General features: G+C 42.5%; 1 protein-coding gene across 1 annotated transcript; it reads right to left on the minus strand.

Moving 5' to 3' along the window:
• Positions 1-277: 277 nt before the first annotated feature.
• On the minus strand, positions 278-21,071 carry LOC126253589 (cuticle protein 18.7). The gene is made up of 3 exons (XM_049955022.1): positions 20,937-21,071; positions 2,731-3,075; positions 278-726 (listed from the first exon to the last, which is right to left on the minus strand). The coding sequence occupies exons 1-3, from the start codon at positions 20,946-20,948 to the stop codon at positions 442-444; spliced, it is 642 nt and encodes a 213-aa protein (XP_049810979.1). The 5' UTR covers positions 20,949-21,071; the 3' UTR covers positions 278-441.
• Positions 21,072-25,768: the final 4,697 nt, after the last annotated feature.

The following is a 25,768-nucleotide window of genomic DNA, read 5'->3' on the forward strand; positions in this document are numbered from 1 at the left end:
AGTTCTCAACTGTAACTTACCTCAGCTGTGGTCCTATTCTGCTAACATGGACGTTATTTGTAAAATTATCACCATTTTTAGCTGCCATGCAGTGTGATGCGAAAGCAATAAGAAACGAGCAGGCGACACCATCAAAGGTTCATTTTTATCCCCTACTGGTTCACCGATGTTCTCAACGGTGTTGCTACAGCAGTTGGCCATAAATTCGTATTTGCACTTTTTGAAATGATATTTGGAATGTAAAACATTTGGATTCAGGTGAAAGAAAACAATAGAGTAAAAACTCACGTATATTTATTAAAAATACAACAGATCACAAAACGATTTTTTGGGATGCACGTGTCGGGGGAGGGGGGGGGGGGTAGAAACGTATGGCACAGTGTTCTGATTGTCTAGCCGGAGTCCGTAGTCGGGCAGCGGTCGCGAGGCACAGCGGCGCGCTCAGACGATGATGCCGCTCTTGGCCCTGATGTGCGCCACGGCGTTGGCCACCTTGCCAGCGGCCACCGCAGGGGTGTCCAGAGGCACACCCTCGGGGGTGAGCAGCGTGCCGTCGTGGTGCACGCTGTAGGCGCCGGGCACCACGCCGTACGAGTAGACGCTGGGCACCACACCGTACAGCCCGTGGATGCCCACGGCCTCGGCGGCATTGCGCACGTTGGCCTCCACGTGGGCGGCTGCGTGGGCCACTTTGGCGGCGGCCACCTCGGGAGTGTCAGCGGGGACCTGGAAACGAGCAACAAACCACTCAGCACCCTTGAGTTTCAGCACAGGTAACACCATCCGAAGTGCTAGCTACTGTAATCCTTAAAAATTCCCCATTCTCGTCTTCTTCTCTTATTGTCTGTGCATATCCTATGAAACATAAACGTAGAGATGAAACCGAACTAATATTGATGCTGCCTCACAGCTCACAAGAGTTTACTTTACTGTATATCACGAGATCCTGGAAAGCCAGCAGGAAAATACACTACTGGCCATTAAAATTGCTACCCCACGAAGATGACGTGCTACAGACGCGAAATTTAACTGACAGGAAGAACATGCTCTGATATGCAAATGACTAGCTTTTCAGAACATTCACACAAAGTTGTTGCCGCTGGTGACACCTACAACGTGCTGATATGAGGAAAGTTTCCACCCGATTTCTCATACACAAGCAGCAGTTGACCGGCGTTGCCTGGTGAAACGTTGTTGTGATGCCTCGTGTAAGGAGGAGAAATGCGTACCATCACGTTTCTGACTTTGATAAAGGTCGGATTGTAGCCTACCGCGATTGCGGTTTATCGTATAGCGACACTGCTGCTGTCGTTGGTCGAGATCCAATGACTGTTAGCAGAATATGGAGTCTGTGGGTTTAGGAGGGTAATACGGAACCCCGTGCTGTATCCCAATGTCCGCGTATCACTAGCAGTCGAAATGACAGGCATCTTATCTGCATGTTTGTAACGGATCGTGCAGCCACGATCGATCTCTGAGTCAACAGATGGGGACGTTTGCAAGACAACAACCATCTGCACGAACAGTTCGACGACGTTTCCAGCAGCATGGACTATCAGCTCGGACACCATGGCTGCGGTTAACCTCGACGCTGCATCACTGAGAGGAGTACCTGCAATGGTGTACTGAACGGCGAACCTGGATCCACGAGTGGCAAAACATCATTTTTTCGGATGAATCCTGGTTCTGTTTACAGCATCATAATGGTCACATCCTTGTTTGGACATCGCGGTGAACGCACATTGGAAGCATGTATTGGTCATCGCCATACTGGCGTATCACCAGGCGTGATGGTATGGGGTGCCATTGGTTACACGTCTCGGTCACCTCTTGTTCGCATTGACGGCACGTTGAACGGTGGGTATTACATTTCAGATGTGTTACGACCTGTGGCTCTACTCTTCATTCGATCCTTGCGAAACCCTACATTTCAGCAGGATAATGCACTACCGTATGTTGCAGGTCCTGTACAGGCCTTTCTGAATACAGAAAATGTTCGAGTGCTGCCCTGGCCAGCACATTCTCCATGTATCTCAGCAACTAAATACATCTGGTCAATGGTGGCCGAGCAACTGGCTCGTCACATTACACCAGTCACTACTCAAAATGGCTCTGAGCACTATGGGACTCAACTGCTGAGGTCATTAGTCCCCTAGAACTTAGAACTAGTTAAACCTAAGGACATCACAAACATCCATGCCCGAGGCAGGATTCGAACCTGCGACCGTAGCGGTCTTGCGGTTCCAGACTGCAGCGCCTTTAACCGCACGGCCACTTCGGCCGGCCCAGTCACTACTGTTGATGAACTGTGGTATAGTGCTGAAGCTGCACAGGCAGCTGTACCTGTACACGCCATCCAAGCTCTGTTTGACTCAATGCGCAGGCATATCAAGGCCGTTATTACGGCCAGAGGTGGTTGTTCCGGGTACTGATCTATGCACGCAAATTGCGTGAAAATGTAATCACATGTCAGTTCTAGTATAATATATTTGTCCAATGAATACCCGTTTATCATCTGCATTTCTTCTTGGTTTAGCAATTTTAATAGTCAGTAGTGTATATTGCAGGGAATACTTCCGAAGGTACTACGAATTAGGTTCGTCTTATGACTTTTGACCCTACACGTTATATGTCAATCCCCTCGTGCGACGCTGTGATGCGTCAGGCATAGAAAGAAACCCCCGGTGCCTGGCCCAAACCGAGTCCTGGACACTGCAGTGAGACACTTACGGATCCGACGACGGCGGGCGCGACGGCGGCGGGCACGGGGACGGGCCCGACGGCGGGCAGCCCGGCGGCGGCGCGGGCGTGCGCCACGGCGTCGGCGGCCTTGCGGGCGGCCACCTCAGGGGTGTCCAGGGGGACGCCGTCGGCGCCGATCACGATGTTGGCGGGCCCGTAGGCGGCGTAGCCGTAGGAGGGCGCCACCGCCACCACGCCGGCCGAGCGCGCCGCGGCCTCGTGGTAGGCGGCGAAGTGCGCCACCTTGGCAGCGGCCACCTCGGGGGTGTCGGCGGGCAGCGACAGGTAGCCCGGCTTGGCCAGGCAGGCGGCGACCAGCGCGCTGACGACGATCTGCGCAACAGTTGTAGATAAAACAAAAGGAAAGAAAACTGTAAAAAGATGAAAAACGAAAACTGTAAGATGTACGACCTGTTTTAAACATCAGGTAACAGCTCTATAACTTGGCAATAATAATAATAAAAAAAAACCTGCGGAAACCTCTCGTCACACTTTCTGCGCACACCAGTGTTACAGCAAGGAAGGGCAGCATTCAACATCCCGCCGAAATTACTGTCACTGAACGACAGGGAGTGTGAAATGGAGAGTCGCCCGAAGAAGCCAATCTGACACTCGCCTGAAATCACAACGGCTCGCCCAATTGGTGATGCCCGAGAGTGTGCCGTGCTTTGAAATTTTGTGCCAGATTTAAAATGTTGCCCAGACTGGAACACGAACCCAGAACCTATTTGTGGGCAATGACCTTGCTAAATTAGCTACTCAGACACGACTCACAGCCTTACCTACATCAGTAGCTCTCTCCTGCTTCCATAATTGCATAAGTGATTTTCTGCATGCATTACTAAACTAGTACTCATTCGGGAGGACGATGGTTCAATCCCATGTCCAGCCATCCTGATTTAGGTTTCCATGATTTCCCTAAAGCCCTCCAGGCAAATGCTAGTATGGTTCCTTAGAAAGGGCACGGCCGACTTCCTTTCCTAATCCGATGAGACCGATGACCTCCCTGTCTGGTCTCTTCCCCCAAAACAACCCAACCAACCCTAGTACTCATGGATAATGTAAAGTTGTGAAGGTGGGTCATGAGTCGTACCTCAATACCTCAGTCGGTTAGAGCAGTGACTTCAAAAAGTAAAGTACTGATTTCAAGCCCTGGTCTACTACACACTTCAAATTAGCCAAGATGTTTGAGAATCTAGATTCTCCAACGCCTCAAAAACTGTGATATTTTTTTCAGTGCAAAAGAGGAGACACTTGATTCACCAATGTCAACATTGCTTTCAGAGAAGTATGACATTAAGAGAATAATGTTAGCGAACCAAGCGGCAGAAAATTTTATCCTTCACGTAAGCAATATTAACAACATCACAGTTTTGTTTATGGCGACATTGTGTGAGTTTATGCAGTAACTGCATTATTACAATACAAAGTCCTTCAGACATGCAGGCATTACGATACTAAAATTCCTGTCCTTCTTGTTGTTCTGGTCTTCACTCCAGAGACTGGTTTGATGCAGCTCTCCATGCTACTCTATCCTGTGCGAGATTCTTCATCTCCCAGTACCTACTGCAACCTACATCCTTCTGAATCTGTTTAGTGTATTCATCTCTTGGTCTCCCTCTACGATTTTTACCCTCTGCGCTGCCCTCCAATACTAAATTGGTGATCCCTTCATGCTCCAGAATATGTCCTGCCAACCGATACCTTCTTCTAGTCAAGTTGTGCCACAAATTTCCCTTCTCCCCAATTAGTTATGTGATCTACCCATCTAGTCTTCAGCATCCTTCTGTAGCACCACACTTCGAAAGCTTCTATTCTCTTTTTGTCTAAACTGTTTATCGTCCACCTTTTACTTCCGTACATGGCTACACTCCATACAAATACTTTCAGAAAAGACTCGAACTTAACAATTCTCTCTTCTTCAGAAACGCTTTCCTTGCCATTGCCCGTCTAGATTTTATATCCTCTCTACTTCGACCATCATCAGTTATTTTGCTCCCCAAATAGCAAAACTCATTTACTACTTTAAGCGTCTCATTTCCTAATCTAATACCCTCAGCATCACCCAGTTTAATTCGACTACATTCCATTATCCTCGATTTGCTTTTGTTTTTGTTCATCTTATATCCTCCTTTCAAGACACTGTCCATTCCTTTCAGCTGCCCTTCCAGATCCTTTGCTGTCTCTGACAGAATTACAATGTCATCGGCGAACCTCAAAGTTATAATTTCTTCTCCACGGATTTTAAGTCCAAGAGTCAGTATTGCCTCATGTGTTCCAACATTCTATGGAATCCACACTGATCTTCCCCGAGGTCGGCTTCTACCAGTTTTTCGTTTTTCCATTCGTCTGTAATCCTTAGTTCCGCTGTAATAAGGGGTTTTGATGGTAGCTCAGTGACGTATGGATGTCTGGACCGGTACTGGGGGATTGCTCAGGTAGGGGGAGTGGTTTAGGCGACCGCGGGAAATTTGGGTTTGAGTCCTGATCCAGCACAAATTTTTCATTGGTCACAAGTATCTGACACTATTATGTACTCACAACATGTGAATTCGTTTCATAATGTTAAAGTCGTTGTTTCCCAAGTTGCTAAACCCTCTGTTGCTTCGAAAAAAAATGGGTGGAACCAGTCAAACATATATAATACGTAAGTCTTACCACATTACGAGGAAACCAATGGAAAAATTGACCTATAGAGTTTGCTCAACAGTAGGTTTCTGTATCACGCTGTTTACATAGCGGGAAAAAGTTTTTCTCAGGTGGACGTGATGGAGACAGGATTTACGTGTTTTTTATGTGATACATGGTCAAGTTATGACCGAAAATTCTCATCGAACTTAAGAAAGAAAGTTTCAAACTGAGAACTCGACCGCCTAGGCTTAAACATTTCCACTTCCAGTGGAGGACAACCCTTGCACTGTATTGAACCTCCGTGCAAAATTCCTTGTAAGTTTAATAGTAAACACAGGAATCGAATACACGAAAAGGAGGCAAGTAATTGTACTACAACTTTATTTGCTCCATGTCTCGCACGTAAAGTTCGACCTCTAATGTATTGTACGCCAATCTAGGTGTAATACCAAGTTTTCGAGAAGTGAATGTCAGTAAAAGGATAACGCCTTTCAGTACAATGGAGCGCGTGATTTCTATGTCATAATAAAGGAAATGATTCGCTAGGAAGGAAGTCTTGTATCATTCTTAACAGCTACTGTCCTCATGTCACACAGACAGTATTCTGCATGATTGCCTCGTAATGTAGTACAAGACTAGAAAAAAAGGAAGGTGCTACAAATTAAATCCCAAACCAGTTCCCATTCCTGTCCCATGCACCCACGAAATTTTGCTTCGATAAGCCCAGATAACCTGATCTGCAATACATGTATGTTGCGAAACTAATGGAAGTTGCTTATCGCCGACTCGTAAGGTGAATACTGGAAGTTCAAATATTCGAAGCCCCCCCCCCCCCCCCCCCCCGCCCTTGTGTCTTCAGTTATAAAATGAATGCGTCTGTTATGGTTTTACATTTAGCTGCAGTTTCTTCATTAAAATGTAACTGAAGAATGTAAACTTAAAACGAATCCCAATATATTTTCGGGAGGTACTGCCCACGGCTCTTATATATTTGAAAAATGTCGTATTACCACCTCGAGCTGATGGTAACATACTTTATTTCAGTCGTCTGACCATCATCACTTCCATAAAAGTAAAAATCATGGTGCTGCGAGTAACTTTATGAACCTGATGACAGTCAGACGATGAAAATTGTTGTGCAAATAAAGCATTTTACCAGCGGTTCAAGGCAGTGATATGTCATTTTTCAGATTTTAAAATGAATCATTGACAGCTCACCCTTGCTTTCTTTCCAGCCAATGGTTTTTGTCGTAGCTTACGTATAATCCCAGGTAAATTGATTCTGCATAAAGTCGGAAAACAAATCGCGTTCTTGTCGACCAAATAAATATGTTTCTGGTTAATGGACCCATTTCGTGTACGTATTATCTTATTAAAGAATCACTAAAGCTTGTATATGTCAACTGTTTTTAAAAATACGTTCACAGTGTGTCGTTAATCCGGTTTCAGAGTTACCGTGGCTTCAGAAAATAGTGAAGTGTTTATTATTGCATGTGCACCGAACTGGTGGCAGAGAACGGATCGTAGATAATGTCGTGCTGACAGGCTGTCGTTAAGCCAAGGTCGAGACAACAACAGCGCCGCCACAAACTTGTCCGACAAGAATCGAACATTAATGACTGCGCCTAGCCCCACATGAGTTATGTCCCATTAAATCTGAACAGAATGGCTCCTGATTTTCTTGGTGCTCTCAAGCGTATCTTCGCTCTACACCCGTCCACTTTCGACACCATATACATTTTGTGAACTGAAGAGAAAGGAATCTTCTTGCTTAACGCTGACAAGGGTGCGTAACTGATACCCTCTACTTCAACCTGATTTCCTTGGATTTTTCGTAATACATCGTTGTTCCATGATCTTCGTTCATTTTCCGGCAGATTTACAAATACCGAGCCGCCCCCGAGCGTGGGAAATTATGCTCATCTCGGTTAATTTAAAGTTTAGCACCACTTGTTTTCTTTGGTTTTGATGAGTGTAGTTCTGTTATTATTCGCTGCCCTTCCATACGCTTTGCATGGCTGAAACAAAAAAAAAAGCTTGTGAGACAACAATTTAAACGCCACACGGATAGAAATATGGATACTAAAAGAATGAAACTCTTCAGATTTTTGCAATTATCGTTCAAATAATGCCGAGGAAATGCTAACGTAAATAGTACCTGTCATTACGACTAATCGAATGAGATCGTATTCACATGGAAAAGGATCCTAAAGTTCTCACGCCTGCTACGCATATCGCTAAAGCATCTTAAAATCTTTTATCAGTTATACGGGTAATTCGTATGTTTTTTATGAATTAATATATGCTGGTTGCCAGACATTTCCCGTGAAATTCGTACCTTAACTACTTGCGGTACCAAATTGTTCTTTCTTATGCTACACAAAAATGGTGATGTGACCAAACAGAGAGGTTATCGTCAAACAATGTAACATTGTGTAGGTATAAACCCCGCCATTTTTGGCCTGTTTGTATGACTGCTGAAGAGAGTATGGTATCTTTGATCTAACTTCACTCGAGGTAGACATAGATAAGCATTTGGTCTAGATAATTTTACGTTGTTTAATTTCGTATTTCATCACAAGAAAATCGATTTAATTTCAAGTATCTGACAAATCTATTTATTTATTTATTTTTTATCAGAACTACACTGTACCCATACGGCCATTGTACCTGCGCAGTAAGAGTAAGTGCTGTCATACATTTTTCAAATACTCTAGCTCGTGGCTGAAACTACAACGGTCATAGCTTTTCCAAACTGTCACTACATTGGCCAAATATGATTTAGTGGAACTCACGGGATACTTCCATCTGGGCTGAGGAACTAAGAACAGATAGTTTGTACAGGGGTGAATAGACGCGCAGTTTCGTTTGTGTTTTTTTTTTTCCTATTAGAGAACGATCTACAGCGCAAGCACACATCGATCCGATGCAGGAAATACTGAAACTGAGGCTGTGATAATTTATCTCCATTCGGAATCGGTTACAAAATCATATGCTACCACCAGACATAGTATTTCGTCTGTGGATGCAAAATTCACTCTTATCTTTTGTATTACGTATATTATTAACAATTGAAGACCCAACAGCCGAAAAAGAGGCTCAGAGTGTAGGAATGTGAGAGAAAATCAACTTTTAATTTATAAATTTTTTCTCACTTTCCCAGAAAATACGATGTTTCATTTCGTACTTCTGATACATCTGATACACAAATAAATGTTAGAGACATGTGTTAAGGAATAGTCCTCTTCGAAAATTTTGAAAAGATCGACTTTTTTTGCTTAAAATGTTCTGTGGGGCGTCTACTTGCTAGTAGTTCGCCAGGAACTCTGTTATCGACTTACAAGGCGGTTTGTAAGAAAGTGTCTCCGAGAAGCATTCATAGCGGTAAAAACCGTTGACATGTAATTTCAATGACGACCTAGCAGGCGTTAAGAAAATTATGAACGTGCTCGAATGCCAGACTGGACGAACCTGTTGAAATTTCTCCACAAAAGCGGACCAAAAGCGTGCCGGCCGCGGTGGTCTAGCGGTTGTAGGCGCTCAGTCCGGAACCGCGAGACTGCTACGGTCGCAGGTTCGAATCCTGCCTCGGGCATGGATGTGTGTGATGTCCTTAGGTTAGTTAGGTTTAAGTAGTTCTAAGTTCTAGGGGACTGATGACCACAGATGTTAAGTCCCATAGTGCTCAGAGCCATTTGAACCAAAAGCGTTTCGAGTGAGCAGAGCAATAGATGTCTGAAGCTGCCAAACAGGCCCGCATGACCACCGTGTCCATAATGATATTATGTTACATGTGTGCTATCTGGATGCTGCCAGTTGTTTGTTGTGGTTTCGTTTTACAACAAACACAAATAACACGCACTTGTTAGCCTTAATATGGCACTAAGATTATTACGCTGCTATAAGTTTTTGTAACAAAATGAAACCGCAACGAACAACCAGCTCCATCTAGCAAGCAAATACGTGACATAATATCATTGTTCCACCTGAAGATGAGAGTGTAAACGCTCGAAACGCATCGTCAGATGAAATAAAAAGAATGGCTGACACTGATAATAGTTTTATTTGAATTTTTATTTTCATAAGTAGTCGCAGTTCTTTACAACAGTCCAACATGGACGACGTAAAGATAATGATATTTGTTTATACGCGTCTCCATTGTGTTGGAACTTAATATTTGTGAATTATCCTACCTATGCTGGTAGAAAATATACTGAAAAGGGCTAATATCAAGTCATTTGGTTACAGGTCCGACAGCAAGCTTCGGGAAATTCCGCCAAAGACCAGTGTTCCGACTGCAGGGAGTTCTTCTACCTGGTGCAGTGGATACGTGGAAAGTCCGATGTGGGCATGAAAATGGTTTCTTAAAGAAAAAACTGTAGGGAATGCAACTATATCATCGGAGTTTGCATTAAGTTTAATTTTACTAGAAAAAAATTCACGAAAGTTACCTGCTTTTATTGCGTTCAAGGGGGTCACCCTCTTAAGGGGAGGTTTATTATCTTTTGGTGCAAAAAATAGATTTTTTTAAATTGCATTTTTGGATCCATAAAGTGTTTAGAATCCACCCCTGAAATGGTTTTTCCGAATACGGAACCAAAATGTTTGTTATTCGCAGTTGAACAAAAAAAACCCACCTGCCTGAAACCGGCATTTTTCACGCACCAGATTTTTTCTTTCGGAGGACGAGTTATTGAACCGGTGCTTGGGAGGAAACACACTAAATTCAAATGAAATTTTGAACGCGTGTGTTTGGAAGTTAGCCAGCAAGCATTTGCATTCTGGTGCGAAGACTGTGGAGATTGCGACTTTCCTGGCAGTGAGCAGCTTCAATGAAGAGTATTCAGCAATTCTTAAGACCATGACAACGACGGACGTCACCCTGGGACTCTGTTCGACGGAGTTCGCCAAGCATTCGGACGACCACTGGATCTAAGCGGCCGAAAACCGCTCGTCACCGGCCGCACGAGCGGCTCTGGAGCAGCGCAGGATGACCCAGATCGAGCAGAACGCCCTCTATGAGGAAGAGGAAGGACTATTTTATGGACCTGGAATAGCAGATTGTACGTAGGTTGCATAATATTGCATTTATATGTAGTCAAAACATCAAACAGTTTTTTCTCGAAATGACTTTTTTTTATCGCGCGATATTGTATCTTCAGATCTACTGAACCGATTGGCATGATTCTTTGTTTCCGACGAAGCTACCTAAATTGTCTAGGAGTTGTACACTTTTATTCCGATCCATCAACTATAAATATTTTTATATGGGCGTCGAAGTCGAAAAATCGATGAAAAAACCCTATTTTTTTCAAATGGCCGCCATTTTGTTTCCAATGGTTCAAATAACTTAAGCGAGGTACAACTCCTAAAGAATCTTATATACTTCGCTAACGTCAACTCAATTTTGATTTCAGACGTGCCGGCCGACCTGTGACATACCGCGCGTGGAGGTCTACATCGAAATTTTGTTTCCTTCCGACAGTACTTCCGCCTTTGCTCTTCGACATTTCCGGTAGAAGAAATTCCAGTTTGTAGAGGAAATATCAATAAACATTTTGGCCAAATTTGACATTGATATCTATAACACGTCCCGAGAAAAAAATTCTCAAAGAACATGCTTTTTTCGGGCCAAAGATACCAAATCTCCAATTAAGAGTCATCTCCCTCCTTGTCTCTCCTGTTGCGATTTTCTAGCTATATTGTCAAGTAAGGACTAGTGGACCCACCATCCAGTATCGGCGTCACGTAAATACTTATTATGTGGGGACAGAGCACGTCTGGTCTGTCAGTGGAAAACAAGAAACTGTAAATATACGTTACAATTACCAAACTGGACCGAGCTGAATAGTGCCTAAGTGGCCACCGGGAGGAAAAATAAAACGTGATTGGGAACAGAAGGACCTGCAGGAGGCAGCAGACAAACGACCGCGCCTGTCGGGTCTCTCAAGGCCTGTGGCCACGCCTCGCAGTCCTGCGTACTGCGGTGGAGGCGGAGGCGGAGGTTGGGCCGCGCCGCCTCCGGCAAGGTCAGGGCCTGGTGGGCGATCGCGACAGTCTGCCCACCTGCCCACCTGCCACGGCGCACCCAACGCTCTGCCCAACCCCGAAATCTGACTCTTAATGGCGACGACTGGTTAAAGCACCTGCCTCTACTCGTCAGTCCCACTGGAGAGTAAACGTGCTTTTGCACTGAGAAGAGCTAAATTCCAGAACGAGATTTTCACCCTGCAGCGGAGTGTGCGCTGACATGAAACTTCCTGGCAGATTTAAACTGTGTGTCGGACCGAGACTCGATCTTGGGACCTTTGCCTTTTGCTGGCAAGTGCTCTACCAGACGGTAGAGTTCGAGTCTCGGTCCGGCACATAAGCAAAGGTCCTGAGTTCGAGTCTCGGTCCAGGACACAGTTTTAATCTGCCAGGAAGTTTCATATCAGCGCACACTCCGCTGCAGAGTGAAAATCTCATTCTGGAAACATCCCCTAGGCCGTGGCTAAGCCATGTCTCCGCAATACCCTTTCTTTCAGGAGTGCTAGTTCTGCAAGGTTCGCAGGAGAGCTTCTGTGAAGTTTGGAAGGTAGGAGACGAGATACTGGCAGAAATAAAGCTGTGAGGAGGGGTCGTGAGTCGTGCTTGGGTAGCTCAGTGGTAGAGCACTTGCCCGCGAAAGGCAAAGGTCCCGAGTTGGAGTCTCGGTCCGGCACACAGTTTTAATCTGCCAGGAAGTTTCAAGAGCTAAATTCATTATAAAACTTTTCCAAAATTTATAACAGCGAGGTTTTTTTCGGCAACACCCTATTTGAGAATTTTCTCGGTCTTGTCGTTGAGCAGTATGTGCATAGAATTTCTATCTTTAATTATAGCATAGAGCAAACGAATATCGGCGCTACTACTGTATTCCTTTCTATAACCACTCTCTACCTGTAATTGGCGGACTTTGATATGTCTTCAGTCAGTGGTGAGATTGTCAGTCACCCTGTGCTGAGAAAAGTAATGCCGATTCTGAGATGGGTTGTCGCCACTGAAACGTAAAACACTCGGACAGCTTATACAATCCGTTACATGTATTTTAACTATCTCGGTTCTGATTTTAACCAATTTCCAATAGGTGGATGTGTTGGACAAGCTTCGTGTCCTCAAACACAATTTTTTTTCTTTTTTACTAGATATACTTATAAACTGGAGAACTGTCCACATTTCTAAAATTAATCTACCATTTGGTTTCTGTTCAGCGCTGCTGCTGCCGCCTTCACAAAGCTTGTTAGAAGTGCAAGAAAGAATGGTGGTGAGGTCGACTTCATTGATACAGCATCGGTTTAATTTTCTTGGCTGGTAGAAACACCGGCATAAACTCTTGTCCACCCAACACCTTGCCTATTTGTGATAAGCTGTATCGTCGTGTAAACGACGTAAGCGGATCGTTTCGTGATTACACTCTGTCTTCTTTCGTTCTCGCTACTGACACTCTCATCGGCCGCAGTCTCCAGTTGTCATTCCTTGGTATAGTCTAATTCTTCAAATAAAAATAGCAATGTATCATAAGCAAATACATACACATATGACGCAGATAACGTTACGTACAGTTGACCAATTTTCTCTTCGTAAAGGATTATATTCTTGTTCCCGGAACGAGTCACAACTGCCCTATTTACTGATTGACTGGAGCCAGCGTGGGAAATATACTGTGTTACTCGAGTGCTCATAAATTTTCTGTCGTGATAGGGTACCGTATACACCTCTGCACATGTGGACACTCTGCAACGTTCAGTCACTGTTACCATGTAAGACAGAAACACAGTCATCTATGATAAATGTACTGGTATCATAGGAGTGTGATGCTGTTCATGATCAGCTGCTTCATTCGTACGTGTGCATATCTGTAACAGAAAGCCAAAATCCGGGAACCTAACAGATATGATATACTATTAGTACTGAATTACGAAGAGAGAAGATTTTAAAAATGAAGAGTAGCAGGTGCCGCATCGCAGCCATAAGAATGGCAGAAATGGATTGTACTGTTCGAGAGTGGTACGTAAACTACTCAAAAGATTGTATTTTCGTCATATTAATTGTAAATAATTAGAACGTACATAAATTTAAAAATCTGTGATTGTAAATGCAGTACTGTGTACTCCCTGTTTTCCAGAAGGTCTCCGTGAAACTAAAGACTGCCGACTATTACTTTTAATAAACCATTCGGCAAAAATTAAATGTCTTTTCATATTACCTACGTTTGAGTTCGTAGAACAACATCTCTAAAATAATAGCTAAGAAATTCTCATACATATTCTGGTTCCTGCTCGTAATATTTCTTTCATATATATATTCTTAAAAAAACAGATTGTCTTCTTAAACATGACGTCCTTCGTTTACTACAGGAACGTATATCTTAGTCGATTTGGGCAGTCTGAAGATTTTATATTTAGTGTGAGGAATGTACTGGCAAATGATTTTAAGATATCACACAAGGGCAGCTGTTCCCGGTAGTTCCTGGAGCCCAGCACACGAAAGCTTTGGCTATTGTGCTTTGTGGGTGGGTACCTCCATTCGTTCCAGTCCGCACGGAGCTCTCAGTTTATTGTATGATAATTTGCCATTGTTGCTTACCGAGTGCAGCCGCCAAGCCGGGAATTTTTTGCATGAAGAATCATGTGTGATGACTGCTACAAGCAGATACATCTAAAAATATCGTTTCATAGTGTCCTCTTGTGCAGGAATGTGTATACAGCTTCTGCGCTGTTCCAACTGCCTAAAACACATCCATTGTCCATGCAACTAGCCTGGCCTCCCTCTCGTCTGCAGAATTATGATATCATAAGAATTAGGAGATAATCATTTCGTGAAAGATGTTCACGTCCGTTTTTCAATTGATATTTTGCATAACTTTCTTCAAGCAGTACTCAGATTTATTATTTTATGTTTTGTTCTGTAGTTCAGCTGCTTTTGGTGTTCTCTCTCGCTGAATGGAGTGGAAAGACACAAATGCTACCAGCAAACGGTATCTTTTCCACTACGCACCATATAGTATTTCGTACAGTAGAAAGGTGCATGTAGTTTCACATTTCGTCGATACTGAGACAGTGTGTGAATCACATTATGAGTATCAAGTGTCGATACTTAAGGATCACTTGTTTAGTGCATCATTTGTACTACAGTTGACGCACACAAATGAGACAGATTTTACTGGATTATTTTGCAAAGCAGAAATATCAGTAGAGCTCCTACAGTCTCTTGGAACAACTCGATCTTAACTTGCAGCAGCAGATAGTGTGGCTAAGAAAGATTATACTTAGAGCATACCGATCGATTCAGATATATCTCTGACCAAATAGCCACGAGATTTCGTTGTCATAGCTCAGAATTTCCTTACACTTGTTAAGTGATTATGATGTGTAACTATTTTTTTCATAAAAACAGGTATCATGTCTACAATTCTAAAGTCAGGTAATGCAGTTAAGTATTTTACTGTATTAAAATTTCCCTTTGCATATACTTATAACTTCACATAATTCGCGTTTATTTTATTATACCAGGTGATTTCATGATGATGTTACAAAATATCGTTGATGATGGGGAAGAATAAATGCACCAATTTGAGGTATGCAACCCTGGTCAGGAAACAACCGAGTCGAAAGTTATAAGCAGATATCGTTCTGATACTTCTGACAGTGAACCTCTTCTACTGCAAGCTTACCCTAAAACATTTTTGTAACAACTAGTATGGACCAAAACAAGGAAAAAATGTCCAATGAACGCGAACTCTAAAGTGATTACCTTAAATCTATGAGCACTTGTTCGTCATTGCTGTTGTGAAGCACATCTCTTCTCATAGTTCTTATGGTACGCGTTTTAGAACGCATATGTACGAGAGAATTTTCCTTGTTTTGGTCCATATTACCTCCTCACAAATTATGGAAAACAGATTGTAGTACACTCGGTCGTTCCCGGACCAGTATCGTTTACCTCAAATCGATGCATTTTCCTTTCCCCATCACTCCTGAAAGTATGTAGCATCACCACGGAGTCACCCTTTATGTCAAGCTTACCACGCTCTGCTTATAAAATAATGTGCTCTATATAAGTATGACCACTATGATCTAAGTAAGTGCATTTAACATTTTATACTCCATAAGTTGTCTTTTCATTCGGTAGACTAAACGACAAATGGTTTATTCGGGATATGAATTTTAATCATGCTAGACCTGATACGTATTACAGACACTTGCTACACAGCCGAAACTGCATAGTAGAGAATAATACAAAATGTAAGGATAGTTTAACGCTAACGTTATCAGGCAGTGAGATAAACTGATATCAACCAAGAATTACCATGGCTGTGTACCCCATTCCAACTAAAATATTATATAGTGTGTGGTTCACTATTGCTATTGCCTACCTCAGATTTTGTGCAAAATTAATGGTATTACAAATTATTGTTACTCCTGTCCGTGGTAATGTATGTGAGAAATTGACGATTCTGTTGGACAAAATTTATCAATGTACCTCTTTAGAGTATTACCCCTATGCTGCAACAACTTTGTGTTTAATAGTTTTACTGTGTATGAAATATATGGAATTATAGTTTGTTCTGGTCAGTACAAGTACATCCAAAGAGTATGGAAAGCGGATTTCGAGCTGCATTTAGTCCTGTAATGGAACGCTAAATGGAAATACTTTTATAGTAAATAGTGATATGTTAAAAACGTGTGTGTGTTTGTCTGGTTATCTTCCGTAGCAGCTGTTAAAATCAGTTATTTCGGTTTCTCAGTCTTAAAATTATTACAGCGGTTTAATTAAAGAGAATTTTTATACCAAACGCGTTTCGCTATTATCGATAAAGCATCTTTTATAAAAAAATGCTGTTTTTAATCTAAAACAATCGAAAATGTACAAACACATGTATTCAATTTGAAGAATGTAAAAGCAAAAAGTGTCTGCTGCAAAAATTCTCTTTATTTAAATTGCAGTAATCTTAAGACGGAGAAATCCGAAACAAGTGATGCTGAGAATGTATTTATTTATCACCAACTACTACACATGGATGAAGATGAGGCTCGAATTTACAGATATATTTCATTATACATTCAAGGTTAGAGAACAACGGTGTAACGTATAGAACGTTAACGTGTTAGTTTTTCAGAAACGATATTGTATGATCGCAATTATTGTATGTCACGACTAAAGTGAAACCTGGGGCATAATCAGATCAACCAACTCTTGCATATTAGAAAAGATTCTTACCAGAATGCTTTAAATCGAAAGTTCTGTAAGCCATTCTCACATCCGCGAAATACGTCGGATGCCTGCATATCTCACTACATGTCATTACTCTGCGTGGAAAAATTTGAAGGAAGGACATGTCTTCTCAAGAATCTTTCAACAGAGCAAGAAGTGGCAGAACTGTACCGCAATCTTGACTCTCGCCCAGCGCCAAGCGCAGTTATCCGGTAGTTACATACGTCATCCTCTGACGACCGGAAAGAATTCTCAGCAGAGTCGGCAGTTTTTCTTCTTCGCGCTCGGATGACGGATGACGCGCGTCTCCGCAGATGGACATTCCTGCCGGATCAGCGCCGCCTGGCCGGCAGGTGACGTATTAATGCACGCACAGTGGCTGTCGCCCTGGAGACACCGCACTCGTTTATCATCGGCGGCAGGCTTTGCCGCGCGGGGATAGAAGCACGATATACGACGCCCAGAAGCTGAGCCGGTGTTATTCAATAACCACTCTGCCTGCTTTGCATGGGAAAACAGTGGTACCTGCCCCACTAGCGTGATTAAAGGAACACTCTAACCAGTGCTTGAAAATAAGGAGGACGCGTTGGATTCGTTGTTTCTCTCACATTTACACTGGCCACCTAACATAGTCAACTTCGTAATCGATTTCATGATTCCTAAAATATATTAAAGTACTTTCCCTATCTTGCAGACATGGTCAGTAAAGTGCTGAAACGTCTGATCTGGCAGACACTTGCAGATATATGCCAACTATTTCGCGAAAGCCTACTTACAAAGTTTCAAGCACCATTACTGAGTGAGGAATCTGGGAAACTAGTACACTCCCAAAGTGCCGCTCCCACAAGGATCTCGGAAACAAGATCAGCCTAAATAAACACGCCTGGAGCCATTGAAGCAACGATTGTTCCTTGGCTCCAAATGCCAAACGTATGGGAAGAAACCATAATAATATTCTGGGGCAACTCAAGACTTAGGCAAAAGGTATTCACTGCTCAAAAGAAAGTAGTTAGAATAATGTGTGGGGTTCATAGTCGCACATCTTGTAGGCATCTGTTTAAAAGGTTAGGAATTATTACAACTGCTTCGCAGTACATTTACTCAGTAATGACATTTTTTCTCAACATCATGGACCAGTTTAAAATCAACAGCGACATTCATGATTACAATACCAGAAAAAAGAAAGACCTACACTATCCTTTACTTAACCTATCTTTGGCCCAGAAAGAGGTAAAATATGCTGCTATAAAACTTTTTGATAAATTACCAGATGAAATAAAATGTCTGACAAACAGCAGTAATAGTTTCAAAAACATATTGAAATCATACCTCCTTGACAACTCCTTCTATACCATAGATGAATTCTTGAATATGAGTAAATAAATCTGGAGATATAATATATGCATTTTGTGCCATTTAAGGGAATGGGATAGAAATATTTAGCTATAACACTATAATGTAAACAAAAAAAAGAAAAAAAAGCTTATTTCAGGTTCGCATTTCTTGTGCATTTGGCACGTTCCACTTCATAACGGTTTTTCCGTGCCATTGATCAATGGAACACGTAACTAACTAAACTAAACTAAACTGATATGCGGTACACTGCAAACTACTCTCTGCTAGGCGTTTGACAATGGTTTGCACAGTAAAGATATAGACATCAACATTTCTACTTGTCTTGTGTGAACGTCTGTCGAGCAATGATACTAGTGGTAAAAGACACCCACAGAAAGCCCCTAGCAGATGATCAGTCATGTCTCTGCGACACAGCATCTACGTTTACTGGTGAGCCGAAAAAAATAGTGCCTGATGAAAATTGTAGGAGCAGACAGAGCGTGTGATCTAGGAAACAGACTGCACAAGATACTGGGTGTGGCTAGCATATAGGAATGGAAAACCAGTGCCAGAAAGAAAGAGTTGAAGAAAGAGAAGTAAGCCAACTAACGCAATCAAATTGAAAAAGGAAAAATATGTTGCTTCGGCAATAGGTATTATAGATTGTAAGGTTAGTTTTTAAAAAGAATTTTGAAGTCTTTTGAATATAGTATGAGCCATTGCGGAAGGTATTCACTGCAAGGCCTTTACGGCTGCCACATATACTAACTCAAGAGCGTCGGTGGAGAACTGCAATCCTTCTCCAACAAAATAAGAGCTCCGTGTCGTAGGGCTGGGTTCTAGAGTGTTCTTGATCTACTCCCGAAGCAGCGAAAAGTTAAGTTACGTCTGACTACAGTTATGAAGAGTGGCTAGGGAGCTAATGAAGAACTGAAGGCCAGCAACCCGTTTGTGTGGCAGACGTCGAGTGTCGAAATCGCCATCCGACCATCTTGAATTAGATTTCCTGTGTCTACCCTAAATGTTTTCCTGTGAATGCCATGATGTTTAGTTAAATCATTGATGGTTGCTGCCACCTTTTACAGACTGAGTTAGTACTTCGTGGTGGAAGACCTTAACGTAGCAAGTTATTAAACCGTTTGTTAAGTTCCTTAATGCTCATGTACGACCGATCTCGGCATTTGCTACATCTTTGGCTACGATCACAAGTGCAGTTCCCTGCTGGCCTCTCCATTGCCACATTTGTGGTTTCTGGATGCCCACAGCACATATTAACACGAGTGTCGTTACAACATTTCTGATAATCGACATGAGTTTTGTGTGAATGTTTGCGGTAGATACGTGACGGATTACGTAGGTTTCAAATATTCCGTCAGCATTCAGTGTGTTCGTAGCTCTCCATGACTCTTGTCATGCACTAATAGGCTACCTATGTGTTAAAAAGTTTCATGAAACTAATTTAATAAGGTGTCCCTAGTTGCTTCAACTCCAATATTCGTTGTTGGTGCATTCACTTGCCTCGTAACTGAATGAAATATGATTAATCAACCCTTTTACCCCGAAGAGTGCAAAAACCGACAAATTAATATGGCAATATGGATAGTACATTTCCTAGAGTATATTCAGCCGCGTAACCCGAAACGTTTTCCATTGGTGCTCACATCAAAAATGGTTCAAATGGCTCTGAGCACTATGGGACTTAACTTCTGAGGCCATCAGTCCCCTAGAACTTAGAACTACTTAAACCTAATTTACCCAAGGACATCGCCGGCCAGTGTGGCCGAGCGGTTCTAGGCGCTACAGTCTGGAACCGCGCGACCGCTACGGTCGCAGGCTCGAATCCTGCCTCGGGCATGGATGTGTGTGATGTCCTTAGGTTAGTTAGGTTTAAGTAGTTCTAAGTTCTAAGTCCCATAGTGCTCAGAGCCATTTGAACCTAAGGACATCACACACATCCATGCCCGAGGCAGGATTCGAACCTGCGACCGTAGGGGTCGCGCGGTTCCAGACTTTAACGCCTAGAACCGCTCTGCCACTCCGGCCGGCGATGCTCACTTCCTTCGTGAAGGTTTGACATTGTGTCTCGAATATATCTCCCCATTGTAAGTGAGTGTGATGATTAAGTGTAGAGTTTAATGTCTAGCCATGTTCCAAATAACATTGAGGGAGAGGGAAGGAAGGTTGAAACGCAATGGATGTACCGGTTGGGCAACCACAAAAATGTGGTTGAAATAGCTCTAAGCACTATGGGACTTAACATCTGAGGTCATGAGTTCCCTAGACTTAGAACTACTTAAACCTAACCAACCTAAGGAAATCACACACATCCATGCCCGAGGCAGGATTCGAACCTGCGACCGTAGCAGCAGCGCGGTTCCGGACTAAAGCGCGTAGAACCGCTCGGCCACGACGACCGGCTGGGCAACTCCAAATAGTATCAAGAGGGCAACCGACCATTAAGTCCTCTTCCAACGAACGGATCACCACCATCGGAAGCCCTTATGCCACGGGACAATCTGGAGAGGTTTGAAGTTAAATCCAACGTAATTTGGTGACCAATCCATCGCCTTCCCTCCTCTATGTGGCTAAATGCGATGAAGAATCCGTCTAACACCATGTCCGAAGTAAGCAACGTCCGTGTCGAGCGCTACCGAACAGTCGAGTGCTAGCAATCTCTATTACAGTGTCCCAGGTGATGCAGAAATGCGTCATTAACATTAAGGTATTCTGGCTCATATCCAGACCAATGAATGTTACCCCATTTAAGATCTTTGTCGTAAAAGTGACTGGAGACCATCGAAAACCAACAGTTACAGCACATATCCTATCCCACGATGAAAAAAAAAATTAAGTCCTGTAGTTGCATGGCAAGAACTGAGTGAACGGACCCCGCAATAGCTCTGAAAATCAGTGCAGCCTGTGACAATGTCTAAGGAAGATTGTTGAGCGGTTGGCGTGAAAGCGAGGCCGATGCGACAGCGATGGCTACTCACCAGGACCTTCATGGCTTCTGGAGTCTGAACTGTACCTGGAGAGGCGCCCGGCGGACGCTCTTATATACTGGTCGCGGCCGGTGCCGTCGTCCTTCGTCCTCCAGGCGTGTCTTCCTTGCCCTGCCCTGCCCTGGCACGGCGTGGCGTGGCCAGACCGCGACGCGTCGCTGATGCAATCACGCCCAATTACCAGAGCTGGGAGTCGGCCAAGCCCCGCCTGCGGGGTCCCCGGCCCAGCTTCGACATTCTTCGATGAATGTGTCTTTTTAATAGTCCGCCGCCAGCATCATGAATATCAATAACTTCTCCATCGGAGGACAACAGCGCTGGCGGAGACCCTGTCCACAGAATTCAGCTGCTCCATTAATTCAGACCGAAATTTGGCCCTACCGGAGCCTAGTTTGAAAATGTATGATGCCTGGCAGATATTTCGCCATGAGAAGTGTATGAGGATGGACAACGCATGTTTGACACTGAAGATCGAAGAGACGCATGCTTCTTCTTTCGTTTCACCCTCTTTGGGGTACGCTGTGAGGCGGTTAAGGTGGAGATGTGTCTCAGAGCTGGATAGTCACAGATGGTGACGCGAGACTGGACGCGCACGTAGTTTATGTATCAGCCGATAGAGGACAATATTGGATAGGGGGACTGTGATTTTAGTTTCGATTGTGCCCACTAGAGTGCACTAAGGTAATAGAACGTTTTTCATAAACTTTTCTAGTATTTTCATAAAGTGTTATTATGTCTTTTTGTGTATGTAAAATGTTATAAATGTGTTTTAGCAGTATGAATGATGCATGAGTGTGGTTTAAGGTTAATATGAAGATTATTGTTTAACGAGTTTTGTAGTAGGATTTAGGGTGGGAACATTTCGAAGAAGTATGAATATAGACAAAGTGGATTTTCGAAGAATAGATTTGTAAAGTAAGTTTATGGTAAAGGAAAAGTTAATTCAGGTATAAATAACAATAGTAAATAACTTTATGCATAAACAAAACATCAGCATATTAGATAATTACGTCGGTAAAGAGTGCAGTCGTTAGGTTTACTTGAAATGGCTCTGAGCACTATGCGGCTTAACTTCTGAGGTCACCAGTCGCCTAGAACTTAGAACTAATTAAACCTAACTAACCTAAGGACATCACAAACATCCATGCCCGAGGCAGGATTCGAACCTGCGACCGTAGCGGTTGCTCGGCTCCAGACTGTAGCGCCTAGAACCGCACCGTTAGGTTTACTATTTTGCAATTGGTTATTGATGAAAAGCTCGGACTGACGCGAGAAATGTGTTGTTTTGCTATTGGCTGTTGAGTAAAATGACCAATGGTAAAGCAATATTCTTCGAGCGCCTTTCTCTGCTGGTAGAGGAGACAGAGTATTCTAGAGAGGAGTGGGAGCCTAGCTATCAAACAGTTCGGACGTGTGTAGTAGTAGTTCCGATGGAAATGATAAGTTGCCGGATCTAGCAGTGTTTCATACATCAAAAGTGTGGTAAAGTGACGGCATAATTATTCCGATGGGGGTGTAGAAATTTCAGAATATTTAAATGAATTTTGTGACGACAAAAGGCATACATTCCGCGTGGCGTATTGAGCAGGTGGGTGGCTAAAAACTGACTGCATTTCGTACCGACAGACTTAATATTTGGCGAGCATTATCAATCAAAAACAATCAGTATCTTTGTAGCTATTACGTTTTCGGGAAATGCAACACTACAAACTTGCTAACGTGAGTGAAAGGGATTGTGAGTGACTGTGTTAAGGCTAGCACGGGCTTGGCAGTGATACTTGTTCACCTGAGTTTCAGAATATACTAATTGAGGACAAAATTTCCAAACTTTCATTTGTGCGAAAACTTTCTCCCGAAGCGTAGATTAGTGGCTTAAATTGCAGTCTGGTTCTCGTCGAAGTACAGTAGGTTTCACTCGGCTTCCCTAATGATGATCTTCTGAGACGATGTTCACAGGTAGGTGCAGGTCCGTCGTAAAGGGACGGAGGGAACCGCGCCGCCGCAGCTGGATCAATCATTTCTTTGTGCGTTGTTCTTTTCTTAGGGCGCAGTATTTCTTCATTCTTTCTGGTCTTCTTTTCCTCTCTTCTTCGGAGATGAAGGATTTGGACTTTTGTGTAGTTTTCTCTTGGAACCTTATATTTTCATCTTTAGGAATTAATTTAGCTGTTCGATCAATAAGTGAATTTTCTGAAATCTTTAATTCCACTAGGTCTTTCTCAGTTTCTTTAAACCAGCTGGGTTTCGATTTGCAGATACAGAAAAATTCAAAGATTTGTTTAAGTAATCTGTTGGAATCCATTCTAAGAAGAGACCATAAAAATTTACCCTCCTTTTTCGCATATTATCTGAAAGTTTTTCAATTTTCTTGTAGATCGTTTCATTTTTTATGTATATAATCTTTTTGTCTTGAAATTTTGGTCCTATGATTTTTCTTACAATTTTTCTTTCCTTTAGCTCAAGTTTCTCCATTTGGCCTTTGAAATTCATGTTTAGTGTTTCTGCTGCATACAGTGCTTCTGGCTTAATCACTGTCCTGTAATGTGTAATGCATTGTACATACTTAATTTTCAGTACCATATACACTTTGCATGACACTCTTCACGTGTCTTCTCAGATATACAATGCCAATATGCCATCGTGCAATTTACAAAGGGATTTTGAAGGCCATATTTCACGGAAAGTCGGATGCATGCAAGACGAGAAAAAGTAAGAGTCGTGTAGTGTAATTTCTGGACATATATACAGAATATTAAGGGAAGTTGGCACGCCCTATCCCGATAATGTTAAATTTAGTAACTTGGCTTCCCTGCATTTCAGGAACCACTGTAGTGATTGACATGAAACTTTTACAGGACATTAAACTGTAGGTTCTGAGTCTATTGAACTACAATAATTCCATTTCAGCCACTGCATTTGGAAAGACAATTTTTTAATTAGATGGTTAAAATGTTGTGTACTTTTGTGTACGTTATCCTAAATAATTTTAATTATACATAACATTTTGTTCTTCTTTTAATTCGGTAGACTCAATCGAAATCGGAATACTCTAAGGCGCGAAGTGGCTTCTGAGATTTAGGGAAAAATTCAACACAAAATGTAAATTTTAATCAACGGCTTCTGAAGTATCAAGACACTAAACTCACTTAATATATGCTCAATTTTTTATTTTTAGTCACTCAGAAGCATCCTGCACCACACTGTATATCATCCTCTTAATCTTTTTGCAAGTTTTTTTTGCTTTTCTTCTTTCTGGACTCTTTAGTGGCCAACTGTGGTGTATTCTCTGCTTATGAATGCCAACCTTCCGTTCAAGTTCCCTGATGCCGTTTGCTCCAGGATTAATTCCCATATGCTGTAGCACTTTCACCCTACCAATGTTGCCATCATTAAAAGCAATAACAGCATCACTGACCCCTCCACTTTAATGTCTTCATCCCAACAAAAACATTTTTTGGTAAGCAAGTTCATATAAGATTCTTGAACGACTCATTAAAATTTTGAGTGTGACTATGCAGACACTTCTTCAGTAATTCAGGATTTGCCAGGCCTCTGTAAATAGGTTTTATGATATCCGTGACTGCTGCTGGTATGGAATGTTTATGGCTGTATGAACTGTTTGAGTACTGGGCATTGCGGTAATTGCACCCTGAATCAGGTCCAGGGGGGCAAAGATGGTGTACTGGTTGTTCATCAGTTGACAGTCTGTGGAAGAAGGTAGCCCATACTGCTTGCTTCATTTTCACAATTCCTCAATATTATTTCTAATGACCATCCGATAATACTGCTGTAGTTCATCAGTCACATTGTCTGTCAGCCGGGCTCTTATGGTTTTACCATCAGGAAGTTTCTTCTCTCCCAAACGTAGTTTTAACTTCCTCAACCTGGTGCCCATCCTCTTCTAGACATGACCAAAACATTCCAGTTTTGTGATGATCTTCTCACCATAAGGCTGAGGGGCTACAACAATGTTATATGCTTTTGAGTCTCCATCACCTAAGAACTTAGTGTAACACACTCCTCTTTCGTTCACATTTCGACTAAAAATGTCAGTATCTACCGAGGCCTCCATACCACCACTTGTTCCTTCATAATTTCTGTCACAGATATGCCCTTTTTCATTCTCTGATTTACACTTATAACAATGTTTGGTTAAAATCTGTCAATCTATTACCTTTCCTGTATCCTCAATGGTCACCTTAGCAACAGAATTCTTCGAACTGTAGCTGTGCCTCTGCCAAGTGCCATCAAAAGCTACTGGTATGTCAGTCATACCACTATTTATTTTAACAGCTTCGTTTGCAGCACCCTTCATTCACTCACATGCAACAGATTTCACAGCAGCTCCAATAAATCCTGCATACTTGTCGATTTTACAAGGAAAGCGTGGCATATTCATCACGGCACACATTGTTTCTTTTGCAGAGTGTCCGTTGCCAATAGCTATCAATCCATAAAACCACCTAACATTTACTTCAAAATAATTATATTTACACTTATCACAATTCCAAAATGAATAAGTATATTTACATCTGACACAATTAATGATAACTTTCCTGGCTAGTCTATTTGATACCTCGCTGTCTTCGTGTGAGCTGACTGGCCTCCACATGTTTTTTAATCTTCGAAGCACTAATGAGTGTTTCTCTAGATACTGACGAGTTTGCCTGTATTTCATTGTAACTTCACACGCCACATTTTGATCACAGTGTTTTCCTTTATTCGAAAATCTATTACCATGAAACCCACGTTTCTTAAAAACACTTCGTTTTGGCGTCATACTTCACTTTTTGAGAGATTTACCAATCTATTCGTCATTTTTC

Source organism: Schistocerca nitens, chromosome 4, assembly GCF_023898315.1.
Source record: "Schistocerca nitens isolate TAMUIC-IGC-003100 chromosome 4, iqSchNite1.1, whole genome shotgun sequence".
Taxonomy (NCBI): Eukaryota; Metazoa; Arthropoda; class Insecta; order Orthoptera; family Acrididae; genus Schistocerca; species Schistocerca nitens.

What these genes read in the sequence shown, in the direction of transcription:
- LOC126253589 (XM_049955022.1), bottom strand. An exon ending in CGCCCGCCGTCGTCGGATCC is followed by an intron (nt 727 to 2,730) that starts GTAAGTGTCTCA and finishes GCTCGTTTCCAG; the next exon opens with GTCCCCGCTGACACTCCCGA.